This window comes from Melitaea cinxia, chromosome 10 (assembly GCF_905220565.1).
Source record: "Melitaea cinxia chromosome 10, ilMelCinx1.1, whole genome shotgun sequence".
In the NCBI taxonomy this organism is placed as follows: Eukaryota; Metazoa; Arthropoda; class Insecta; order Lepidoptera; family Nymphalidae; genus Melitaea; species Melitaea cinxia.
The window spans coordinates 15,978,311-16,002,825 of record NC_059403.1 but is presented as its reverse complement, the minus strand read 5'-3'; the positions used below and the strand labels follow the sequence as shown (position 1 = coordinate 16,002,825).

The following is a 24,515-nucleotide window of genomic DNA, read 5'->3' as shown; positions in this document are numbered from 1 at the left end:
TTAACTTATATAATAAGTTTTAATGAAGAGCGTAGAAGATAAGACGCTAAGATTTACTTTATAGAAGCATTACAAGATAATGGCACCGCGGAATGTACCTGTTTTTTATAAAAAATTATCCTAAATCAACTTATCGTTAATTTTCGAACAAGATTATGTTTCTTTTAATCCATGATAGTTACCTTAATATTAATTTTCTCTGCGCTACGTTTAACATTTCATTTTAACTCGTCTCCTACCATTCATTTATTGCCAATAGGTATCTAAGTTTAATTCCTGATAGTTAGCCTTATTTCTGTGACCCAGCAAATAGATGTTAAGTTGTGATGTGCGATTATACCCTATATTTTAATTATCTTTATTTAGTATTATATAATAATTTAAATACAAAGATTCACGAGCTCAATGAATCTTCACATTTAACTATCGTATTTTATCAACTAATCGCAATGTCAAAGTTTTTGTTCTAGATCGAGGAACGGGAATTTTTTTTACTTGTTTTAAAACTAACCAAAGCAGAAGAAATTAGGTTCTTCGTACAACGGTCAGTTCTGATCGGAATCCAGAGCGGATCCACGCAAATTTCTAAGAGGAAGTTGCTTTTCTTTGCATGGAAGTACTCGGATTCCGCGTATTCTTTCGTTTCATTCGGACCATTAACGAGACGCTCTCTTACATTTAAATTATAATCACATTTAACATGAAAGTAAAATACGTCGGTATGAACATACGCTTTTAACTTTAAATTTACATTTTTTTACCGTCCATCATTTACTTTTCATTTTTTATCCTCTACCGATAGATTCGACCGAACGTTACTTTACTAGTAATACAAAATTTAACGTATTTACAACCATTTTTTTTAAATCTTTTAACAAAACATTCATAAGTACATACTTGCTTGCGCACAGTCTAAATGTACACTCTTCTTTACAATATTACCTTTACGAGGACTAGATTTTATTGGGGAACAAAAACCGTGTACTGGATACGTCGGATTACGATGCTATTGTTTTGGCGCGGCGTACTTCGTACGTCCGGTGGACACGTTCCTATGATAACTATATTTGATTATTCATATTGTCTGGCAGTTGCATAAACTCGATTTTGTTCGATAACCTTCGAAGACTCTTTATAATTATTTATTTTATCCTTTTTATCAATATTATCCCAATACCAGCAATGAGTCGATGTTTGGACCAGACCAGCTAATTACTCGTGCCAAAACGGTATGTCTTTTAGAATTTTTGGTGATATATATTTTTTTACTTAGATTACATGATTACATGATGATGCATTTTCCTTTTTCAGCCCAAGGATTGTTTTTCTTGTCAGGGGCGTGTATCAGAGGATCGTTCTTTTCGTTCTCCTCAACGTATTCCCTCATCCTGTAACAAATAGAAATAATCTTATAAGTAAGGAATTATTCCTATATTAGAAAAAAAAAACAATTATGGAGTATTTTAAAACCAACAAATCCGATAGCGATTTGACTATTTTAGCCGTTGTGTATATCGTATAGTATGTGCGGGTTGTTACATTTTTTCCCAAAAAAGATATCTTAACTCAGGAGTATGAAATTTCGCACGCTTATAGTTTATATAGAGAAGGAGTGCAGAATGCTAATATTTTTTAAAAATTATGCATAAGAATAAATAAAATATATAAATATATTAAAATAAATAAATTTATAAATATATTAAAAAAAAAAAAAACATTACACACACTACCATGTATTTGACAATGTTTTTATTATAGAAGTACTAGCGACCCGCCCCGGCTTCGCACGGGTACAATGCTGATACAAAATATACTACAGAATGTCTTTATTTATATTGTGAAGCTAGCTTATAGCATGGTTATTGTTAACATAATAACAACAACATTTAAATATGCGTCGTTAGATTACGTGTTGTTACAGAATGCGTTGAAGAAATAAAGGTTCACTGCTCGTTCCCCGTAGGTAATAGCGTGATAATTTTTAGCCTATATGTTGACCCGACTTCTTAATAATATTCGTGCCAAATTTGAAGTAAATCCATGCAGTACTTTTTGAGTTTATCCCGGACATACATACAGACAAACAGACAAAAATTCTAAAAACCATATTTTTGGCTTCAGTATCGATTGTAGATCACACCCCAAGTATTCTTTAAAAAAAATATTCAATGTACAGTTTTGAATTTCCTACAATTTTATTATATGTATAGATAGTCTTTGACAACAGAAGATTAATAATGTTCAAACTTATAATTTAAATTAATTATGGTCGAATTTCGACCACTGGGTGATTACTACTATTAATTTTATTTTACCATATAAATCCACTATATGAGTTAATTCTATTCGCAAAATATATGAACTCACATTTGTAGTTTAATTATTGACGAGAAACAGTTCCTAATGACCTTTACTACTTCTAGCTGTTAAAAAAACTTTCTTCACAATTGGCGAACCCGACCCTGAGTCTATAAAATTTATCAGAACACTTCACGTAAATAAACGCTGACGCTAACACGTGTGGATCGATTCTATTGAGTGATAAATCACGCACTAAAAGTTTTATAATGGCGTCAAAGATCTCCGCAACTTTACTGAAATATTTATGGCATCGTAGCCGAGACGCGTTATTTTTAATTTTCTTTACCTATTGCTATATTAACTTATTTATTTTTCGTATTCAAATATAAAGTTAATCATTATTAGCAATACCCTTGCGAATAATTTGCGCTAAATAAGTATAATAATTATTACTTTACAAAATTACAAAAATGTACGTAATATACGTTACTTTGAAATTGGACAAAAAATTTACCGACCGTCATGATCAGGTTGACTCGGTTTCAAAATTAAAGCCATCATATATATATATAATTTTAATAATTGATTAATTTACAAAAACAAAAGCAATAATAAATTTTTTAGTCGTGAATGCCGGTAGGGCAAGCAATTATCTATAATATGTACAATTTTATTTTTGTGTTACCCACACATTAGGGATTCTAAACACTTTTGAATATCATATCAAAAATTGACCGCTCCAGCGGGATTCGAACCCGCGTCTCCGACTGACCGTGTCGGCGCTCTAGCCAATTAAGCTATGGAACGATGTACCCGCCAGAGCGAAATTTTTGATATGATGATTTTTATTTTCGGTTTAAGCGAACCGTGGCGCCGTCTATAGTGAGTTCTTTACAGAGACCCGTAACTATTCAAAGTTTCATATTACAATGAAAATCTTTGACAGAAGACGACACCATGCTATTTTTAATATGTACGATTTTATTTTTGTGTTACCCTCACATTAGGAATTCTAAACATTTTTGAATATCATATCAAAAATTGACCGCTCCAGCGGGATTCGAACCCGCGTCTCCTTTTCTCTCAGTTTAAGTTTTTTGTAATATGAAACTTTGAATAGTTACGGGTCTCTGTAAAGAACTCACTATAGACGGCGCCACGGTTCGCTTAAACCGAAAATAAAAATCATCATATCAAAAATTTCGTTCTGGCGGGTACATCGTTCCATAGCTTAATTGGCTAGAGCGCCGACACGGTCAGTCGGAGACGCGGGTTCGAATCCCGCTGGAGCGGTCAATTTTTGATATGATATTCAAAAAAATTATCTATAAAATAATATATAATTTATGTGGACTAATTGCGAGGTTTTTTCTAAAAAGGAAGGCAAACGTGTCGTGCACATTAAGGGTTTAAACCTAGATATTGTGTTATCTATAAACTATTTCTGTATGTTTTAATGGCTGTAACCTGTTCTGTACGTCATTAAATAAATAAATAAATAAACGTCTTAACATTAGCGTATTAATATATATGATTGTGATAAGACCGCCTTTACACTTTTTAAATGACTTAAAACTTTGGTTATCAATTCGACTGTATTATGTGCGTTACCTCAGCTTTTTACTGGATTTGCTAAATTTGTTTTTTTTTTCTAATCAGAAGCTAGTGCTTTTTATATTACTCCGTTTGATAGATATGTATAACAAATAGTTTTTGAATTATCCTCAATAATTCGTGTTTCATTGTTTATTTTTTTGGCTACCTGCGTTATATAACTTGTCAATGTCGAAATCAAAGTTGGTTTTTTAACATTATTTATGTAATAATTTTTGTTATTTTCTTTAATGTAATTCTAAATATATGCATATATATAAATGTTTGTCTGTATGTCCTTTATAGAATCGTAAACTATGCATTTGATCATATCATGATCTTCAGAAAAATATTTTGCACGAGCCTATAAAGGTTTCTGAGTTGGTACGACCAAAAAAATAATGAAAAAAGCGTAGCAACGCGATCAGTGTACAGCTAGTATACAATAATATATTGCATAATTAAATAAGACTGACTGGCTAAGTTGCTGTTTCACGCGATTAAGCAATATTTTAAAAAAAAATTCAACTAAATAAATATAATTTGGACTTCGTGTAAGATGAAAAAGTGATTAGTGACGATTCGTAAAGTATTTGGAAATCGAGAGTCCATATGCGATGCACGAAAGCGTGCTACCGGGAAGGATTATGTCCAGCCATGAACGACAGATGGTTGAAAATCACAATGCTTCACCACAAAGAGGTGAAGAACGTTATGGAATTAAAATAAATTCACCACGCTGACTAACCGCAGGAACTCAATTGTGATTGGTAGTACATTAAATTCAATTTCTCTTACTATTCGTACATTCTGTTTGTTTGTCAAAATATGGCGATATACCATTATCTCATTTCAAAATGATAAAATTATTTTTATTAAAGGTTGACAAAACCACTCGTTATGATTCATAATTGGACGACGATATATTTACGCACTGGGTAATGGGATGTGCTAGGGATCGCAATTAGTAGTAGGCCATGTATATGTTAATTGGGAGGGTTTGCGCTAGTCTGTTGTGGATATTTCCGTACCGCCGATACAAGAATCGCATACCAGTGTAGGCCGTCGTATGGTAAGCGTTTATCTTTATGAATAAAAATAAATCACCGAAACACATACACCCAACAATTTTTCGTTATTATCAGAACAAGGTTTGCATACAAATATAAATAAAAAGTTATATTCAAGAAGAAAAAAATATATAGCGGTATGAAGTAAGCTGGGTCGTCTCAGCTCAGTTGTGAATTTCATGCTCAGGTCCAGATAATCAAAAGTGTCTATGAACAACAGGTAATCTATGAAGTGCAGGTAAACCGGGTTAAATGTAACATTGAAATCCAATACGCTTTTTATTTCAGTAGCTACAAAACAAGTGTGACGAAATTGAATTAACAAAAGTAATTTTCCAAATGGTTTGGTAATGCTACGCACATAAATTCGGAGACATTTCTATACAGTGAATAACTTATGAAAGTGTAGAACGATATATTTTAAGAAACGTCTCCGTAATGCAGGTTTTTAAGAAGATTGAATGTTTTCGGAGACAAATGACTTTTTGCAAGTCTGTGAAGTTGAAAGGCCTATTTTTGCAAGTCCCCTCGTCATTTCTTGCTTGCATACTCCGGTGTTTTTTTTTCTTCTTCTTTTATTTAAAAATGTGTTATATTATTTCTTTTATAACATGCACATTTTATTTAGAATATGCTTAGTGCTAACGTTAAACTTTTTTATAGTTAGTTACTTCCTTCAAATTTATATTCTGTACAATTTTTAGGTTTCTGTTTGGTGGAACTATGTTCTATATACGACTAGGTTGGCAAATAAGCGGCCCACCTGATGGTAAGCGGCTATCGTATCTGAAATAGACGTTCGCAACACCAGAAGCATCACAAGCGCATTGCCGACCCTAACCCGATACTCTCTAGGAACTCTGGTCATCTAACTTACAACAGGACACTGCTTGAAAATAAATTTAGCTGTGATGCTCTGTAAGTTTGTGATACTTCCCTAGACGGACTGCTCCAGATTTTGACCAGGATATATCCTACTGTGCCCTACCTTAATGGCTGAATTACTACAGCTGACATCTAGGTATATAAAGAGATTATGAATTTGTATAAAAAATAAGTCTTGAATAACAATAGGAAAACAAAAAAAAAACAAAAACTGTCTTTTATACATTTTTGAACATTTTTGAATATCATATCAAAAATTGACCGCTCCAGCGGGGTTCGAACCCGCGTCTCCGACGTACCGTGTCGGCGCTCTAGCCAATTAAGCTATGGAACGATGCACCCGCTCGAGCGAAATTTTCGATATGATAATTTTTAATTTTCGGTTTAAGCGAACCGTGGCGCCGTCTATAGTGAGCTCTTCACAGAAACCCGTAACTATTCAAAGTTTCATATTACAATGAAAATCTTTGACAGGAGACGACACCGTGCTATTTTTAATATCTAAGATTTTTATTTTTGTGTTACCCACATTAGGAATTCTAAACATTTTATGCAAGAATAATTGTTAAAGATAAATTGTTATTTTTATTACAGCGGCTGAGTCTAGTAAGAGGGCATTGCATTTTGTTTTGTATATATGTCCTTTTAAATTTGATTTCATAAATCATTTTAATTATTCATTTCATTAAAATGTATGTATGCAAGTAATATTTTACAGCGCAATGTACCTACTTTTTATTAGTTTGTGACATTATATTATCTAAATAGTTCATGTCTATGTTTTTTTTTGTCTTCTCCATGTGTCCGTCTTTTAATAACAGTTGTTCTTATCACATAAGTTTACATAGTAATATTAATGTAATGTTTATTAATATAGTTTCAATATTGTTTTCTGATGTTTACGCGAATTTTAATCATTATAATGAAACAACTTTTTTGGATTTTATCGCGGTTTATTAGGGTTAGTAATTGTAATAAACTATTGAGTTAACTTCAGCTATTTCTTAGTCACTAGTTTTCAAATAAGTTGTTTTTATTGCGATTTGAACCAGGGCGAATGGTTTCGTTTTATATCAACTACTTACAAATTTAAAGGTTCATTTTAGTTTCCAGATTATGTTTTTACAATCACGTATTTTTATTTGATGGAAACCATAAAATTAAATCAACACAACAATTTTAAATCGATTGAATCAGGATAGATTAGAGAGACAAAGATAGCAAGAGTGCGGAAGAGGAAATAATTCGTTTTCAACGGTTGTATTTTCCTACTTGCTATTCTAAGAGCCGGTAAACTGGTGAATCTTAGTATATATTCATTTATTTTGTTGATGCTATAACGTACTAAGTCTTCTTGATAGCTAGAGGCTACTCACCACCCCCACCCATCCTTGACAATTCTTGCAGTAGTGTAGGAATATTATGACCACATCAGATAAGGTAAAGTCCTGTTTTATATGTACATAATGTTCGACTTCTTACTCGGCTTGTTTTATATATTCTTAATAAGTTAGTTAAATATTTATAATCTACACAATATTTTTAGACATACCCATCTATAAGTGAAATTTTATATATTTTCAAATTTATGTATTGAATTGATATATGTTTTTTTGTTGTTTTAGTGGTTACTATAACAAATAAATATTGTATATAAGAAAATAGATATAGCAACAAATATCAACCAAAAAGGTTGCTGAATATATTATTGCAGTTATCAGGGAAGTGGACATATTAGTAGTAAAGATGCCTGAAGAAGATCTAATACACCTAAGATTTAAACGTCGCATGAATTGCCAATTGGTATTTTGATTGGCACCTTATGTCCACTTTCCTGATAATTCAAATAATAAATATAACGAATGGACGCGCAAAAAATGTATTGCTGAATATTTTTTGCTTTTTTTGATTTTGCTACTATGACTTATTTTTGAGTTGTTTAACCATATAGATTTATTTTCGTTCGTTAAGTGTATATACCTTATGAAGAAATAAATGTTGTAATTTAAATCTCACAAGAATTAGATTTTATTGACTTAGACTAAACTTCAACGGAAATCCTGTATCAAATCTGTGTACCAATTCTTTGATCCACTTTGAAGAGTTTGAAGAATACATCTGAAGCTGAAAAATAAAGCTATTGTTATTATTATCGATCTATTTATAAAGATCAGATGCTGTGACCCGTGAATCGTCATGTGTTTGTTTGTATAAGACCATCTGTGTTAGCTTCGAATATTCGCTTATAAAATACACAAACGTATTTGTCCGAGATATAATAGAAAAATATAATAATCATATGCTATTTTGGATTGTTGGAACTTATTGTAGAGATATAATCGAAAAATATAATAATCATATGCTATTATTGGAATTTATTGTAGTTTCTTTGTTCAATAATACGCGATAAATGTGTAATTTATGAGTTTATTTGAGTAAAACTATAATAAATAATTTTATTTACGAATTTTACGATAAAAATGTTAAAATTATTAAAGAATATCAGGCGTTTAATGTATTTATCACTAGTCAAACTAGTAGAAGGAAAAGTATAAAGTGTTATCACTTTGTTAATCTACATAATTATGTAAGAAATGCGTGTTTCTGAATCACGTGGAGTTTCAACACACTGTCGTGTAGATGAGCTGCTGTGTACACATTCAGGGCTAAGGGCCAGTTTTACCAGATACTGTACCCAACGCATAAAAGTTTTTGATATATCATTCTTTTTCACGATCGAAATATTTATGATATATTTCTACTAGCAATTGTGAATCTAGTAGTTGAATGAACTCACAACTGGTAAAATAGTTCCTTAGTTTATACGCTTGTTCAATATCGCTTAACGTACAATAGACAGCGCTTTTTGTATTTTGCCATTCGTACACAGCATAGCCAACATGACATGAAGACCGCTCTGGTGTAATGGCGTGTATGCCTTGTCGGCGGCGCCTAAATACCGACGTGTCGGAGTGGATATTTATGTTTATAAAAATATTTATTTCCGGTCTGGTTATTAATCCTTGTGGGTCTCCCCACCGTGCCTCGGAGAGCACGTTAAGCAGTCGGTCCCGGTTGTTATCATGTACATATGATAGTGATCGCTACTCAAAGTAGGGAATATATCCACCAACCAGCATAGGAGCAACGTGGTGGATTAAGCTCCGGTCTTTCACCTACATGGGGAAAGCCTATGCCTAGCAGTAGGATGTTACAGGCCGAAGCGAAAGCGATTGCCAACATGTCCAGAACAGTTAGACTATGCGTACATTAAAATGTTCTCGTCATACTACAGTACAATATTAAATATTACAGTTTACGTGAAGGCAACAATGAATTTGAAATATAGACATTATTCACTTTAAACACTTTATACTAGGGGACTTACTGCGTCATCATTATTACTTTGATTATTTAATTTTCTTTATCACTTGTGGCAGTGGTGGGATTACCAGTAACTGAGCGGCAAACTATGGCAAAATTTTATTTTTGAACTAATATTATATAGATTCAGAAAATCAATGGGCATGCCCATAAGCTTTGTTAATAAATGGAAAACTAAAAAACAAAGGTCGGCTAGAATATATTTTCCCTCGATTCGATTATGAGGATATACGCGATCAAGTTTCAGCTGTCACTAGGGGCGGAAAAAACGACCTTAGCCTACTGGCGGAACATTTGTAAATCCGCCACTGACTTGTGGCTATTACGTCTATAAAATCGAAATGTAAGAGATTTCTAAATGAAAATCACGTTAAGTCACGTTAAGTAGTGTGTCCGCAAAGACTTACTATTTCTAGGAAGAGTTGAAGAGTTCAAGAAAGTCTCTGTAAAGAACCTTGACAGATATCAAAGTTTGAGTATTTTCAGTAATAAATTACTTGTCTAATCACAACGTTACTTAAACATCTTCAGGGTTCTCGGAAAACTTAATTGGAAATAAGGGAGCTGTTTGAAACGACGTAATAAGTTTGAAACACGATGAGTTGTCGTTCCGAAGCGGATTAAGTAAATAATTTTGTCATTTTAATACAGTAAAAAGAAATGAAAAACCGTGTAGTGGCATAGTGTGCAGCTATGGCTGACTACACAAAGAAAAGATACAGTGACCTCCGTGTCCTCTACAATAATGCATTCAGGATACTGTTGGGGCTGCCCCGATGCTGCAGCGCCTCAGGCAGGCAGGTGGCTTCCACACCACCATGCGTAAGCGATGCGCATCTTTTGTGCGTAAAGTAAGGGGCAGCCAAAACAGTGTGCTGAAGATGATCACGGAGCGTTTTGACTGCTTCTACCTCCGGCATTGCTGCGATAGACACCTTGCGATACAAATGCCGGAGCGAAAGCTTTAAATATTTATTATTATTATTATTCATATTGGACATTGTGTGATTGTAATTAGTCTCATTTTATTATTGTAATTGTATTTTTCAAATTGTCGTGATATTTATTAATTTTTTAACCGACTTCCAAAAAAGGAGGAGGTTCTCAATTCGACTGTATTTTTTTAACCGACTTCCAAAAAAGGAGGAGGTTCTCAATTCGACTGTATTTTTTTTTTTTTTTTTTTTTTTTTTTTTTTTTTTTTTTTTTTTTTTTTATGTATGTTACATCAGAACTTTTGACCAGGTAGACCGATTTCGACAAATTTTGTTTTAATCGAAAGGTGGTGTGTGCCGATTGGTCCCATTTAAATTTATTTGAGATCTAACAACTACTTTTTGAATTATATCTAATAATGCGTTTTTACTTGACGCTTTTTTCGTCGACCTACGTTGTATTATACCACATAACTTTCTACTGGGTGTACCGATTTTGATAATTCTTTTTTTGTTAGAAAGGGGATATCCCTAGTTTGGTACCATGATAAGGAAACCAGGATCTGATGATGGAATCCCAGAGAAATCGAGAGAAACTCTTGAAAATCCGCAATAACTTTTTACTGGGTGTATCGATTTTGATAATTTTTACTTTAATCGAAAGCTGATGTTTATCATGTGGTCACATATAAATTTTATCGAGATCTGATAACTACTTTTTGATTAATCTTTGATAACGCGTATTTACTTGACATTATTTTCGTCACCCTACGTTGTATTATACGTTATATCTTTTTACTGGGTGCACTGATTTTGATCTTTTTTGTATAAATCAAAAGCTAATACTTGTCATGTCGTCCGTTTTAAATATGATTGAGATATAATGAGCAATTTTTGAGTAATCTTTGATGACACGTATTTACATGACGATGTTAAGACGACTGTGGTCATGTTCAATACTTTGCCACAACGCCATCTATCAAAATGTAATGAAATTACTTCGTTCACTATCGATCAAATTACAATATTCCACTAGAGTAGAGAGTAGCAGTTTATTCGTTATAAATATATTTGAGCTTTTAATTTTTGAGTTATCGCTAATACTGGGTATTTACTTGGCTATTTTACGTCGACCAACGTTATATTAACCTCATTACTATTTTACTGGGTGGACCGATATCGATGATTCTTTTTTTAATCGATAGGTGGTGCTTGTCATGTCATTTAAATATAATTGAGATTTGACTCGAACTTTTTGAGCTATATCTGATATGGCGTATTTACTTGACTGTTTTTGGAGTTTTCTCCTTAAGAATCGATTTTCATTTATGGCCCCGGAATGAAAAAATTGAACAGTAAAATCTACTGAACGAATGACCTTGTTAGAGATGGCGTTCAGACGTTTTCTAATAACGCAATTAGGTTCCGATAGATGGCGTTATTGCATTCATTTATTTACAATTTGATATAGTAATAATATATTTCTTAGACTAGTAAGCCTTTTTGTGCCTATTTAGACAGTTGATCTGAAGGGGTAAACTCCAGTTGTGCATCGGAGCTGTGTGAAAACATGAACATTACATATTTTTAATAAAAAAGACATAAACCGTAATTCAATATAAATCCGCTTCAACTAAAAATCCCGCCGTAATAAGCGATGTCAGCGCTTCGCGCGAATCGACGACGGGCCTTTTATGAAATTTCTGCCTACAATCGCTAACAAAATGTTAGAAATAACAGTAGAACATTATATAATTCTACAATTTTATAATGTCGCGTTATATGGAATACGAACAAAGTATTACTATTTTTTCGTCGATCTACGTTGTATTACTCTTCGATGTAATTGAAGTCGGTTTTTTTTTCGTTTGCGAGCAAACACAATTATTTAATGTATGTTACATCAGAACTTTTGACTGGGTGGACCGATTTCGACAAATTTTCTTTTAATCGAAAGGTGGTGTGTGCCAATTGGTCCCATTTAAATTTATTTGAGATCTAACAACTACTTTTCGAGCTATATCTAATAATGCGTTTTTACTTGACGCTTTTTTCGTCGACCTACGTTGTATTATACCGCATAACTTTCTACTGGATGTACCGATTTTGATAATTCTTTTTTGTTAAAAAGGAAATATCCCAAGTTTAGTACCATGATAAGGAAACCAGGATCTGATGATGGGATCCCAGAGAAATTGATGGAAATTCTTGAAAATCCGCAATAACTTTTTACTTGGTGTACCGATTTTGATAATTCTTTTTTTGTTGGAAAGGAGATATCCTTAGTTTAGTACCATGATAAGGAAACCAGGATCTGATGATGGGATCTCAGAGAAATCGAGGGAACTTCTTGAAAATCCGCAATAACTTTTTACTGGGTGTACCGATTTTAATAATTTTTAATTTAATCGAAAGCTGATGTTTCTCATGTGGTCACATATAAATTTTATTGAGATCTGATAACTACCTTTTGAGTAATCTTTGATAACGCGCAGTTACTTGACTATTTTTTCGTCGATCTACGTTATATTACTCGTCGATGTAATTGAAGTCGGTTTTTTTTTCGTTTGCGAGCAAAGACAATTATTTTTTAAAGCTGTATTTGACTATAAGAATTGAAGACAGTCAAATTGTTTTATGGGTCAAATTGTTGCCTGAAATAAAGAATTATTACTATTATTATTATTATTATTATTATTATTATACCAGATAGGAACGAAGTTCCTTATTATAAAATATTAATTTAAAGTTCTATTTGAGATATAAAGAAAATAATTATTCGGGAATACATTTTTTTATTATGATTTTTGTATCGATAAATAATAGATTTCAGGTGTAATATTAAAAGATAGCTTAGCTGAGGTAATACTGATATCTCTATTTTCCCCTCCACCTAAGCGTAAACTTGAGCCGAGGTGTTCAAGACAGGTAAGGGAGAAAGCCAAGCCGCTGTCGCGGACACAAAATCAAATTGAACCCGGTGTGTGCTGGCTTTAAGCCGTGAGTTTATCCTAAGAAACGATATTGAATTTATAAAGTTCAATAACGGTGTTATGAAGTAGCTTAATTTATATGTTACTAGCGACCCGCTTCGGCTTCGCACCTCTTCGCTTCCTCTACTATATTATGCATGTATATAAACCCTTTTCTGGAATCACTCTATTTACTAAAGAAAACCTTATCAAAATCCGTTGCGTAATTTTAAAGCTCTAAGTATACAGACAACGGGTAGCGACTTTGTTTTATACTATGTAATGATGTATCATACAAGATTTTTTTTAAGTAAAACTTCTTTACGCGTGCTTGACTTGGCGAGTAAGCTGATGAATGTGTGACGGGAGCGTTACCAAAAGTGTGATCCGGCGAGGCGAACGGAAGTTGAGAAGAATATATAAGTTAGTGAAGATAGAAAGAGAGAGAAAGTTACGTTTTTACGAAGTTTTGTTTCAGTCGTGTGGTCTTTGTATGGTTTTATTTTTAAAGTGGCGTATATGAAATTGATGTTTGCACGAGCTTATATTCAAATTACAGATTAACAATTAAGATAGACGATTATTTATCGCATTAGAATGTAAGTAAATATAAATATTTTTGATGATAATAATAAATAATTTAATGTGTCTATGCGGTTAAACAACTAAAGTGAATATTATAATCTCAAGTCCGAAAATGAAGCGGAAAATCTTAAACTCTTGAAATTTTACAAACGTAGTTAAAGTAGGTTATGTGATAGCGGTACAGCAAAACAATGAACAGTTTAACATTGCACTGTTTCTTTTTTCTTAAAATTAATTAATAATTCAAATACCCATGCCTTTTTTTTAATAATTACGCTTATTCTACAGTCGATTTATTACCAAAACAGATTGAGAGTATAAAAGATATTAAACCATTATAAAATAATCGGTTATACATGTGAATATATTTGGAAGAAAAATGAACATAAAGTGTAAATAAAAATAATAAACACTTAGTTTGTATTTCTATTGTCATTTTTATTTATTAATTTTATAAAAAAAAAATTAAATTTCATTCGCTCTCTATATGGTGTTCTAAAAAGGATTTTTTAAGTATGTTTTTCTAGTTTTTTTTTTTTAATCTTTTCTATTAAATCAGATGACAGAGTCATTTATTAAGAAAGGAATAATACATTAAAGCGTACGTGTTACTTATGGAATTGTAATATTTCTTGTTAGTTTATTATGGCTTACTTTTATTTGAATGTTTGAATTCAAATTTTCTATTAATAATATATTTTTTATTTTAGTATGTATTGGCATTACTTTGCAATAGTTAAATAATTTCAAGGAGTTGTTTTTGTATTTTACATCTTATGGATATGGGTGCAATTGTTTTTTAATATTCTTAATTGGTTATGACAGATTCTACCGAGATGTGATTTAAGCGTAAGATCGTAGGCGCTTAGTCCATAAGATATATATGTAATAGATTCACCCAAATAAAAAAATATATTATAATTATATAAAAAAAAATAGTATACTAATTATGGTTAATTTTGCTAAAATGGCTCATAGTTCTTCCAAAAAATTATTGTTTCCAACACATAATATTGGATCAAAATCTGAAGTTTCATCTGAAGTTTCAACTGAATCTGATATTATTATTATTAATAATAATAATAATAAATACTCTTTATTTTACACTACAAAGAAACGTTACAAAAAGGGTTACATACGAAGAAAGATGTACAAAGGCGATCTTATCGCTAAGAGCGATTTCTTCCAGACAACCTTAGGGTATAGGACAGGACGTATAAAATGAGAAGCGGTAGGAAAGTGTACCAATATTATATTTTATTATATTATTATTATTATTAGTGCCCAAGCACGGCAAGCTAAGAGATATTAACTAATTATTGTCAACAAGAACCTATTGACATATTTGTAATATCGGAAGCTATGCGCTGTCCTGTCTCAGTGAGATGAAATTACTCCCTTGTGTACGTCTCCCCACCCTTTGATAATCGATTAAATTCTGGTGTTGATGATTAAATACCCTTAGGTCTGTGATGCTAAAGATCCTGAAATCATTTGAAACGCTTTTGATTCTACGAGAGTCACCGTGATTATTATTTTGGAACTTTTTAGATGTTCCATTTTCATCCGTTAAAATATAACCCACATCATCACTCATCACTACAGCCTAAGCAGTCCACTGCTGGACATAGGCCTCCACAAGTTTACGCCAAAAATAACGTGAACCCATGTGTTTTGCCCATAGTCACCATGCTGGGCAGGCGGGTAAAAATAGCCCACGTTACTCAATAAATACATATCCATTTAAAAGAAACGAAAAATCGAATATTCCCAAATATTTCTATTTTACGGTTACATACGAAATAACAACATAAAGTTATTATCTAAATATTCAACTTGGATAAATAAAAGAAAGTAAAATATTAAAACTTTTTGTTTCTACATCAGTGAAAGCACCCCATGGGAACGCCTTTGTGTAACGAAATGAAATGTATACGAAGTAAACATTAAAGGCAGACACACGCGTTAGTACAGGACAGACATTGCTTTGAGTGTACCTAGATGGGGTAGAATTTTGGAATTCACTTATAAATATAAATTATTATTATTATTAATATAATTTTAATTTTTAAATTAGCTCTACGACTATTCGACAGTGCTGTTAAAGCCTTTTTGAAGGAAGTGATTTTTGATTCGATTTTTTAAGTTTGTTATACTGCTCTTGCAAGAACACTTCTCAAAATATATTATACTATCTGAATAAATAAAAATAAATTTTCAAAACGTATCAAGGTACATACGCGTTTTGTGTCAGGAAAAAGTTAAAAAAAAAGAAAGATCGAAAAAAAAGTTCGACACATTGATGAAAAAATTATGGCGGTACAAAGCTCGGATGAGAATTCTACAAATATTATAAACTTAATGAGGATGGATGTATGTTTGTTATTCTTTTCAATAATTACTGGAGCGATTATAATGAAACTTGGTACGTACATAGGTGTAGATCTAGAATAATACATAAGAAATGACGCTGGTGAAACCGCATGGCGTAGCTAGTGGTTAGTTATGTTAAAGATAAATCGCGAAAGGGTTGGTTGATAAATTTCTGGCCATGCTATATTATATTCGGCAACCGTCATTCAGATCAGACTTTTAGCATCAACCCTATTTCAACCCTATTTCATATATATATTAATGTACCCGTTTATACCTGCCAATTCAGTTGCTATGCCGTGAAAATAATAGGCAACCTATAGCTAACATTATCTACAGGCCTACTGTCTGTAAACTCGTAGGTGCATTTTTAAATAAAAATAAAATTTTCAATCATAAATTGAAAGCCTGGTCAGAATTTTTTCAGGCAATCCTTTCGCGATTATTTTTCTAATGTACGAAAATAAAATAAAATAATTTTCATCCATTAAGCAGATGGGTAAAGTTCGTCTCTAGTTCGGGTCTTCAACTAACATATTACTTGGACGATGACGGAATTCCAAAAGGTATCTCTTTGACCCTAAGAAAAGTATTAGAAAGACTCGTATAGCAGAAATGTGACCCGTTTATTTGGTGTGTAAATTCTTCTTGCTCGTTACTAACTAAGTGGACTGAATGAACTAGAAAATAAACAGAGGTCATCGTCCTAACACACGATCATAGGCGTTAAAACGTTCCATTTGCTACTGACATCGTTAGAATAAATGGCTATAATAAAAATGTAGTTGTAAGCTCGTGTGAACATGCCTTACTTAACTTTGACCTTGTGCTTAGCAACATTTGTAAAATTAGAATTTATGAGCATATGCGTAAAAATATTATTGTTTTAGTATATACTTATGAGTTTTCGGAATTATAATCCTTTATAATAACAATTTATCATAAAACAAGGTTATATTATTGTGAGCTAATTATAAAAAAAAAATAAGTGTGCTTTATATCTCACGATTGAAGCAAGATTTATATCTCCCTCTCATTCCGTTTGTCTGACCCGATCACACTTTTCGTAACGCTCTCGTCACGCATTCACCAGCTTACACCCCAAGTCAAGCGTGCGTAAAGATGTTTTACTTCAAAAACATAATCGGTTGGTTGTCTGGAAGAAATGGCTAACTAGCCATAAGACCGCCTCTTGTACTACACATTCTAAGTTGTCTGTATTATTATTATTTTGTATTTGCATATTGTGGTGTACAATAAAGAGTAATTAAATAAATAAAAAAACATAAAGATTAAATTTAATCACACAGGTTTAACACTTATTAGCAAATAAAAATTAGGCGATAAAAAAATATAACAGGGCTTATTATATTGTACAAGACTTTTTTCACTAACAGCCGCTTTCAGTATGCTTTATTTGAATTGGCTTAGTAGATATAGAAATTTGACGTAAACTTTATACAAATTGTGTCAAAAATATATCGATCGGTAAAACATGAGGCAGATTGAAAACGGCTGTAAATATATATTTTTTAATCATAATTTTTTACCTCCAAATATATAAAAATAGAAAAATCTCATAATATAAATAATACGTTTTATTCTAAAGCGTTAAAAGCGCTTTATTAGGTGCAGTATAATTAGGGAGAAGATAATGCTATCGTTTACATTACTTTATCGGCAATTAAATAATTATACATAATAACTGAGGTAGGGCACAGCAGGAATTTCCTGCTCAAAATATGGAGCAGCCCGACTGGGGTAGTACCTCGACCTTACGGAAGATCACAGCAAAATAATACTGTTTTCAAGCAGTATTGTGTTCCTGTTGGTGAGTAAGGTGACCAGAGCTCCTGGGGGATTGGGGATTGGGTCTGCAACGCGCTTGCGATGCTTCTGGTGTTGCAGGTGTCTATAAGTTACGGTAATCGCTTACCATCAGGTGAGCCGTACGCTTGTTTGCCGACCTAGTGACATAAAAAAAAAAAAAAAATAATGTCTAAATAAAGTGAATAATTTATTACGTCAACCATACATTTTAGTCAGTGCACGTAAAATCTAACGCCAATAGGTTTATTTCTATAACTGTTATTTAGAACCAAGATAAAAGGCTGTATACACGTTTGTATTACTTTATCCATATTTAGATATTTTATATAATGTCTAGATGAAATGAATAATTTATAACGTAATACATTACAGCCTATACAGTCCACTGCTGGACATAGGCCTCCACAAGTTTACGCCAAAAATAACGTGAACTCATGTGTTTTGCCATAGTCACCACGCTGGGCAGGCGGGTTGGTGACCGCAGTACTGGCTTTGTCGCACCGAAGACGCTGCTGCCCGTCTTCGGCATGTGTATTTCAAAGCCAGCAGTTGGATGGTTATCCCGCCATCGGTCGGCTTCTTAAGTTCCAAGGTGGTTGTGGAACCTTGTTATCCCTTAGTCGCCTCTTACGACACCCACGGGAAGAGAAGGGGTGGCTAAATTCTTTAGTGCCGTAGCCACACAGCACTTGCACTTATAACGTAATCTATACAGTTTATTATTATATGTAATAACTAACACAAGAAAGTTTATTTCATTTCATTTTCTGTAACAATTATTTAGTATTAAAACCAAAGGCTGTATACTCGTTTTTATTACTTTATCCACATTAAGATATTGTATACAATATCTACACCAAGTTAATAATTTACCACATCAACCGCAAAATTTAGTCAGTATACGTAATACCTATTGCTATTAAATGTCTAATTAAATTTTCTAAAACAATTATTTAGTACCAAGGCTTAAATGATACATAATGTATATATAAAGGTTTAAGGCCTAAATCCTCTGTTTACGGATTAGCGGTTATGTGTCTTATAGTATAGAGACGTAGGTCCCTTTACATTACTTTCATCTTATATCTCAAGATGAATTCTAAACAGCGATTATATGCTTAAAAATCCAGACACACTTTCCTTATCCAAGATGAATTATAAACAGGAATTGAGTGCTTGAAAACCGTGGAGTTGTTTGCTCGTTTCTGCCGAGAATTGGGCATCACCTCGTAATATAGAGGGATATTTCTGACGGTAAGCGGAAGTATGACTTTTCATGATCTTTGGTGCGTTATGTGACTTTTTCAATTTATATTTTGTATGAAAATGTATTTAATGTTTATGTATCGAATTATTTATAGCTATTAGAATAAATGGGAATCGATAAATGTGTTACAAAAATTAAGGCTGGACTATGATGGCTTTTTAATTTTTTTAGTCGGCTTTTGTATGTTATTGTAACGATTATTCAATTTTTACGCGTTTGACATTTCGCTAGACAGACAACGTCCATCAGGTTAGCGTAAAATATGTTGACCATATGCAATAAAATTAATGTTGAATGTTTGTGTTTAGCTCCTTTTGCGAATTTTTGTGTAAATATTAAATTTAATATAGATATAAATTTAATCGTAGATAGATTATGTGATGTTTCTATTTTCTTTTTTCTAATCTATACAAATAAATAAAATTGAAGTTTATATTTGTAATATTAAACTAACCAGTTCTGAGTAAATGCATATGTATACACTGTACATATACCAAAATAACATGTTTACAATTTTTGTGTCTGTTTGTTCCGGCTAATCTCTGAAACAGCTGGACCGATTTTGACGTGACTTTCACTGGCAGATAGCTGATGTAGTAAAGAGTAACTTAAACTACTTTTATTTATTTACTTTATACTTTTATTTTAGAAATTAATTTATTTTTAACCGACTTCAAAAAAGGAGGAGGTTACTCAATTCGACCGTATATATATTTTTTTATGTATGTTCGGAGATAACTCCGTCGTTTATGAACCAATTTTGATAATTATTTTTTTGTTGGAAATGAGATATCCTTAGTTTGGTACCATGATAAGGAACCCAAGATCTGATGATGGGATCTCAGAGAAATCGAGGGAAACCCTCGAAAATCTGCATAACTTTTTACTGGGTGTACCAATTTTGATGATTTTTAATTTAATCGAAAGCTGATGTTTATCATGTGGTCACATTTAAATCAATTTTTTCGTCTACCTACGTTGTATTACTTGTCGATATAATTGAAGGCGGTTTTTCTTCGTTTGCCTGCAAACACAATTATATAGCTGTGTGAACTGAACAACAACTTTTCTGTTATATTCCTCGCGGATGAAGTCGCGCGCACAGCTATTGTATTTATATAGTTAGACGCTTAGATGTCCTTTTAATGTTATTGTTCGTTGTTTCAGATTGTGGTTTAACAACAAAAGCCTGACCATTTCTTTTTTTTTTTTTTGTCTATAATAATAATTTTAGCATCCATTCTCAACCACACCGATCATACTCCTTCGTCTCTTTTCTATACCACGTGACATCGGTAAAATCGAAAGTGCATCTCTAGCACAAGTGAATGCCATTAAACCCAGGAATTAATTAAATAAATACTATATTTTGGACTAAACGTGCTACTTTTACAATTCCGGGGGGTTTAACCACCAAGCCACGAGACAGTAGAAGAGGGCTAAAGGTTAATTTTTTTAAGTAATAAGAATAGATACATACAAAAAGTCTTTGAGTAAAAATATTCAAATGTAAGTTTATGCAAATGAATTACATTAGCAAGCTTTTTCTATTACAATAGTACAAATAAGCAAATATAGGATTAGATTAGCTAACTAAAAGGATTCTGACCGTCTGTGTATGACATGTCTGCCCTTAAACGGGGATGCTCTAAAGTCGTAAAATATGACAAGGGTTTAAAGGGAAAAGGGTTTGGGAATGATTTGTGAATACAAATATGGCCGAAACAACACGTGTTGACAAAAAAAAAAATTGATTTGTCACCGTTTTTACCGTTCATGAAGTAAGTGGAGTAATGATTTTCTCTATATCGTCTTTGAAGCTTAATCACGTAAGTAATTTTTTTGGTGTCTTTTACATTTCGATTCCATTTCGACTGGAATGTTGGCGCAGTTTGTAGTGACCCTGCTTTCCGCCCCGGGGTTTTGGGTTCGATTTCCACCCCGAGTCTGGGTATAGTATATATATATTTATTGATATGTGTATTATTTATGTTTATCGAAAAAAAATTTAACTATACCAGTCGGCTGTTACCTATAACACAAGCATTAAGTTACTTTAGGAACTTTATAAATTATTATTTGCTAGAAAATCTCAAGGATTGAACATTGAAACATTGATAAATTTATATGAATTAATAAAGAGCCATGTTAAAATTAAAAATACTGTAGATAACAAACTTTTCAACAATTTCGACAGACGTTTGTATAACTACAACAATGACTTCAATGACGATGTTTTTTAATTAATAACTATGCAGGTAAATTTAGATACTTTTTAGATGAGCATCTACGGTTACTAGTACACTACTATCTGTCATAGCTCGATATTTAACAGCCTAAAAAATAAACAGAGTACTAAGCAAGAAAAAAATAAATAAATTAAGTTTTGTATAGAAATAATAATTCTAAATTTAAACTACTTATTGTATTTTGGTATGACTGATATTTCAATTTCTACGTTTGTATTTCCTCCTCCTACTCCTAATTGGAGATGATTTTTTTTTTGTATATAAGTAAACTGTAAATTTGTACGTATAGATTAATAAGCAAATAAAAAAATTAATATTCTATATAGTATGTTTTTTATATAGACATTGAATAATAAATCTCAAAACTTAATTATCATTCGTTTGACAAAATAATTTGATTCACGTGATCCTCAGAATTTTGATTACATTACCGCTAAATAAATGTGTCCATATTTTTACTTAAACGGAACTAACTGCAATTTTTATTTTATGAGTCTTATATTGAAATTATAATTAAAACGTATAAAATACTATAAAACACTTTAAACAGACTGAAAACTATAGCAACAAAATAATAATCACAAGTTAATTAATATTATTGTTATGAATATACACAAATAAATATAATAACAGGAAAAAAAGCTTTGTTATTCTACAATATTAATTTACTGTTTCATAACATACAAATCCGCTAATTTATCCTCAATTCCATTTTCATAAGTTATTATAATTTAATTTATTATTGTGAGGTAAGAACAAAGCCATATTACAAAAAATAAACATTATCAAAATGGCTTAATAACTACATAGCCCAAGGGACCGTCTTAGCGCCTCCCTTCCTCCCTTCAGCCTAATACAGTCCACTGTCGGACATAGGCTTCCATAACTTCGCGCCAAAAATGGAGTGAACTCATGTGTTTTGCGCATAGTCACCAGGCTGGGTAGGCGTTTTGATGACCGCAGGGCTGGCTTTGTCGCACCGAAGACGCTCCTGTCCGTCTTCGGCCTGTGTATTTTAAAACTAGCAGTTGTATGGTTATCTCGCCATCGGTCGGCTTGCAGTTGGATGGTTATCCCGTCATCATTTAAGTTCCAAGTTGGTAGTAGAACTGTGTTATGCCTTAGTCGCATTTTACGATACCCACGGGAAGAGAGGGGGTGGCTATATTCTTAATGCCGTAACCACAGCAATTCTTAGCTCGTATTCTAAGCTTAATCAAATTGTAAGCCTTAAAGAAGCGGGATTTGTTCAATTATTGCTGACAAAATGTAATTTATTTAAATAAGGTATTAGTAGAATTATCTGGCGCGAACTTGGGGAGTGCCATAGGCTGAAGTGATGAAAGATGAGAATTATCATAACGTATATATATATTTAGACCGGGAAAAAGTTTCTTCGTATTCCATATAGAAATTCAAGGTAAGATTTTACGAAATTTATTTACAATAATTATAATATATATGTAACATTTTGTTCGATAACTTGCCGCCATCTCGTAGGTAGTGACAGAATTCCGATCCTGTAGAAATTTTGGGCTTTCTCATTAAAAAACCACGACAACTGGTTTTGACAGTCATCTCTTGATGTTAACTTTACCCTACTTAAAGGATCCTGAAGAGACCGAAACAGATAGAAATCTGAGAGTACAAGACCTGGGCTATATGGTGTATGTTGGATGCATTAAGACTTCCCAGTCAAACTCTCATAATTTTTGTTGAGTGACTAAGGACGTATGCTAAAATCGCATGCTTTATTAAAAGTAAAACTTAAAATTGTACCGAATTTCTTCCTTGGAATCGAATATTTTGGCGGACAGAATAACAAATGAAAAGTGGCGGGAAACCATTTTTTTAATTTTTAATTTTATTTCTAAAATATCACCTTTTCACGGTATCAAAGCTAGCCAGTTACAAATAAAAACACCCAAAAAAATTTTTATTGCAACATTTTACTAAAAAACACGAAAAGACCTTGACTTTTATTACATATGTATGCTGTACATTATATACATATGCTCGTCAAGCTCGATTTTTTAAATAGAAATGGGACGTAGATTTGTTAAAATTTATATCATAAGACCCTTCATATTATAAATTTCTACATAAAGTCGGTCAAACGTAACAGACACACAAATTTAAATTTATATTAATATAATAAGGATTGTTTTCTCAACTTTACTCCACAGGCTTTCGAAAACGTTAATTAATAAAATAATGTCAAGTTCTGTTCTGATGTCACTGTTTCGGAAATGAGATCCCGCAGAGGACTGGGATGAGAATCTCTTGTTGTTTTGTGGAAAAAATATATTAATAATCCGTCATTTATATCTTACTAGTTGAACCGAACTTCGTATTTATATATGTTTTTCGTTAACATATACAACATAAATATATTATTTTTTATTTTTTTTTCTTGTTATAGTCTAATTTTGTGTCACCGTTCGAAAGTTATGCGTGTTTAATAACATTTTTGTGATTCATTTTCATACTAGACTAGCTGAACCCAGCGCGCGTTGCTACGCTTTTTTTTTTGGTCGTACTAATTCAGAAACCTTTGTGGGCTCATACACAACACTTTGCTGAATAACATGACATGATCAAATGCATAGTTTACGATTCTATAAAGAACATACAGACAAACATTCATTTATATATTTAAATATGGTATTTTAAATGCAACTAAGAAAAATAAGTTTTTAAGTTATAATTTTAATTTGTTTTAATTTGGCTATCTTCGTTTTTATATCGTTTGTTATTAGAACAAACGCTGTTTTGACTAATACGACTACGAATGCGTATAACGGACATAATATATAAAAAAAGGTTTGTCCGCCTGTCTACCTAATTATCTGCTTAGTAAAATTTATTACAATAACTAATAAAAACATGAAATATATGACCAAAGCCTTTTGTGTGTTTAAGTTACTAGTTAGACGGAAAGGTAACTACTTTTTTTATATGTATACAACTAGGTCGGCAAACAAGCGTACGGCTCGCATGATGGTAAACGATTACCGTAGCCTATAGACGCTTGAAACTCCAGAAGTAATTACAAGCGCGTCGCCGATCCT

General features: G+C 32.3%; 1 protein-coding gene across 1 annotated transcript in view; it reads right to left on the bottom strand.

Annotated features, from left to right (window-relative positions):
- Positions 1-472: 472 nt before the first annotated feature.
- The window catches only part of LOC123657311 (guanine nucleotide-binding protein subunit gamma-e), a 59,937-nt gene continuing 35,894 nt past the window's right edge, over positions 473-24,515 (bottom strand). The window contains exon 4 of the mRNA XM_045592882.1: positions 473-1,388. Coding sequence (XP_045448838.1) covers positions 1,283-1,388 — 106 coding nt within the window. The 3' untranslated portion in view covers positions 473-1,282. The remainder of the gene's footprint in view (positions 1,389-24,515) is intronic.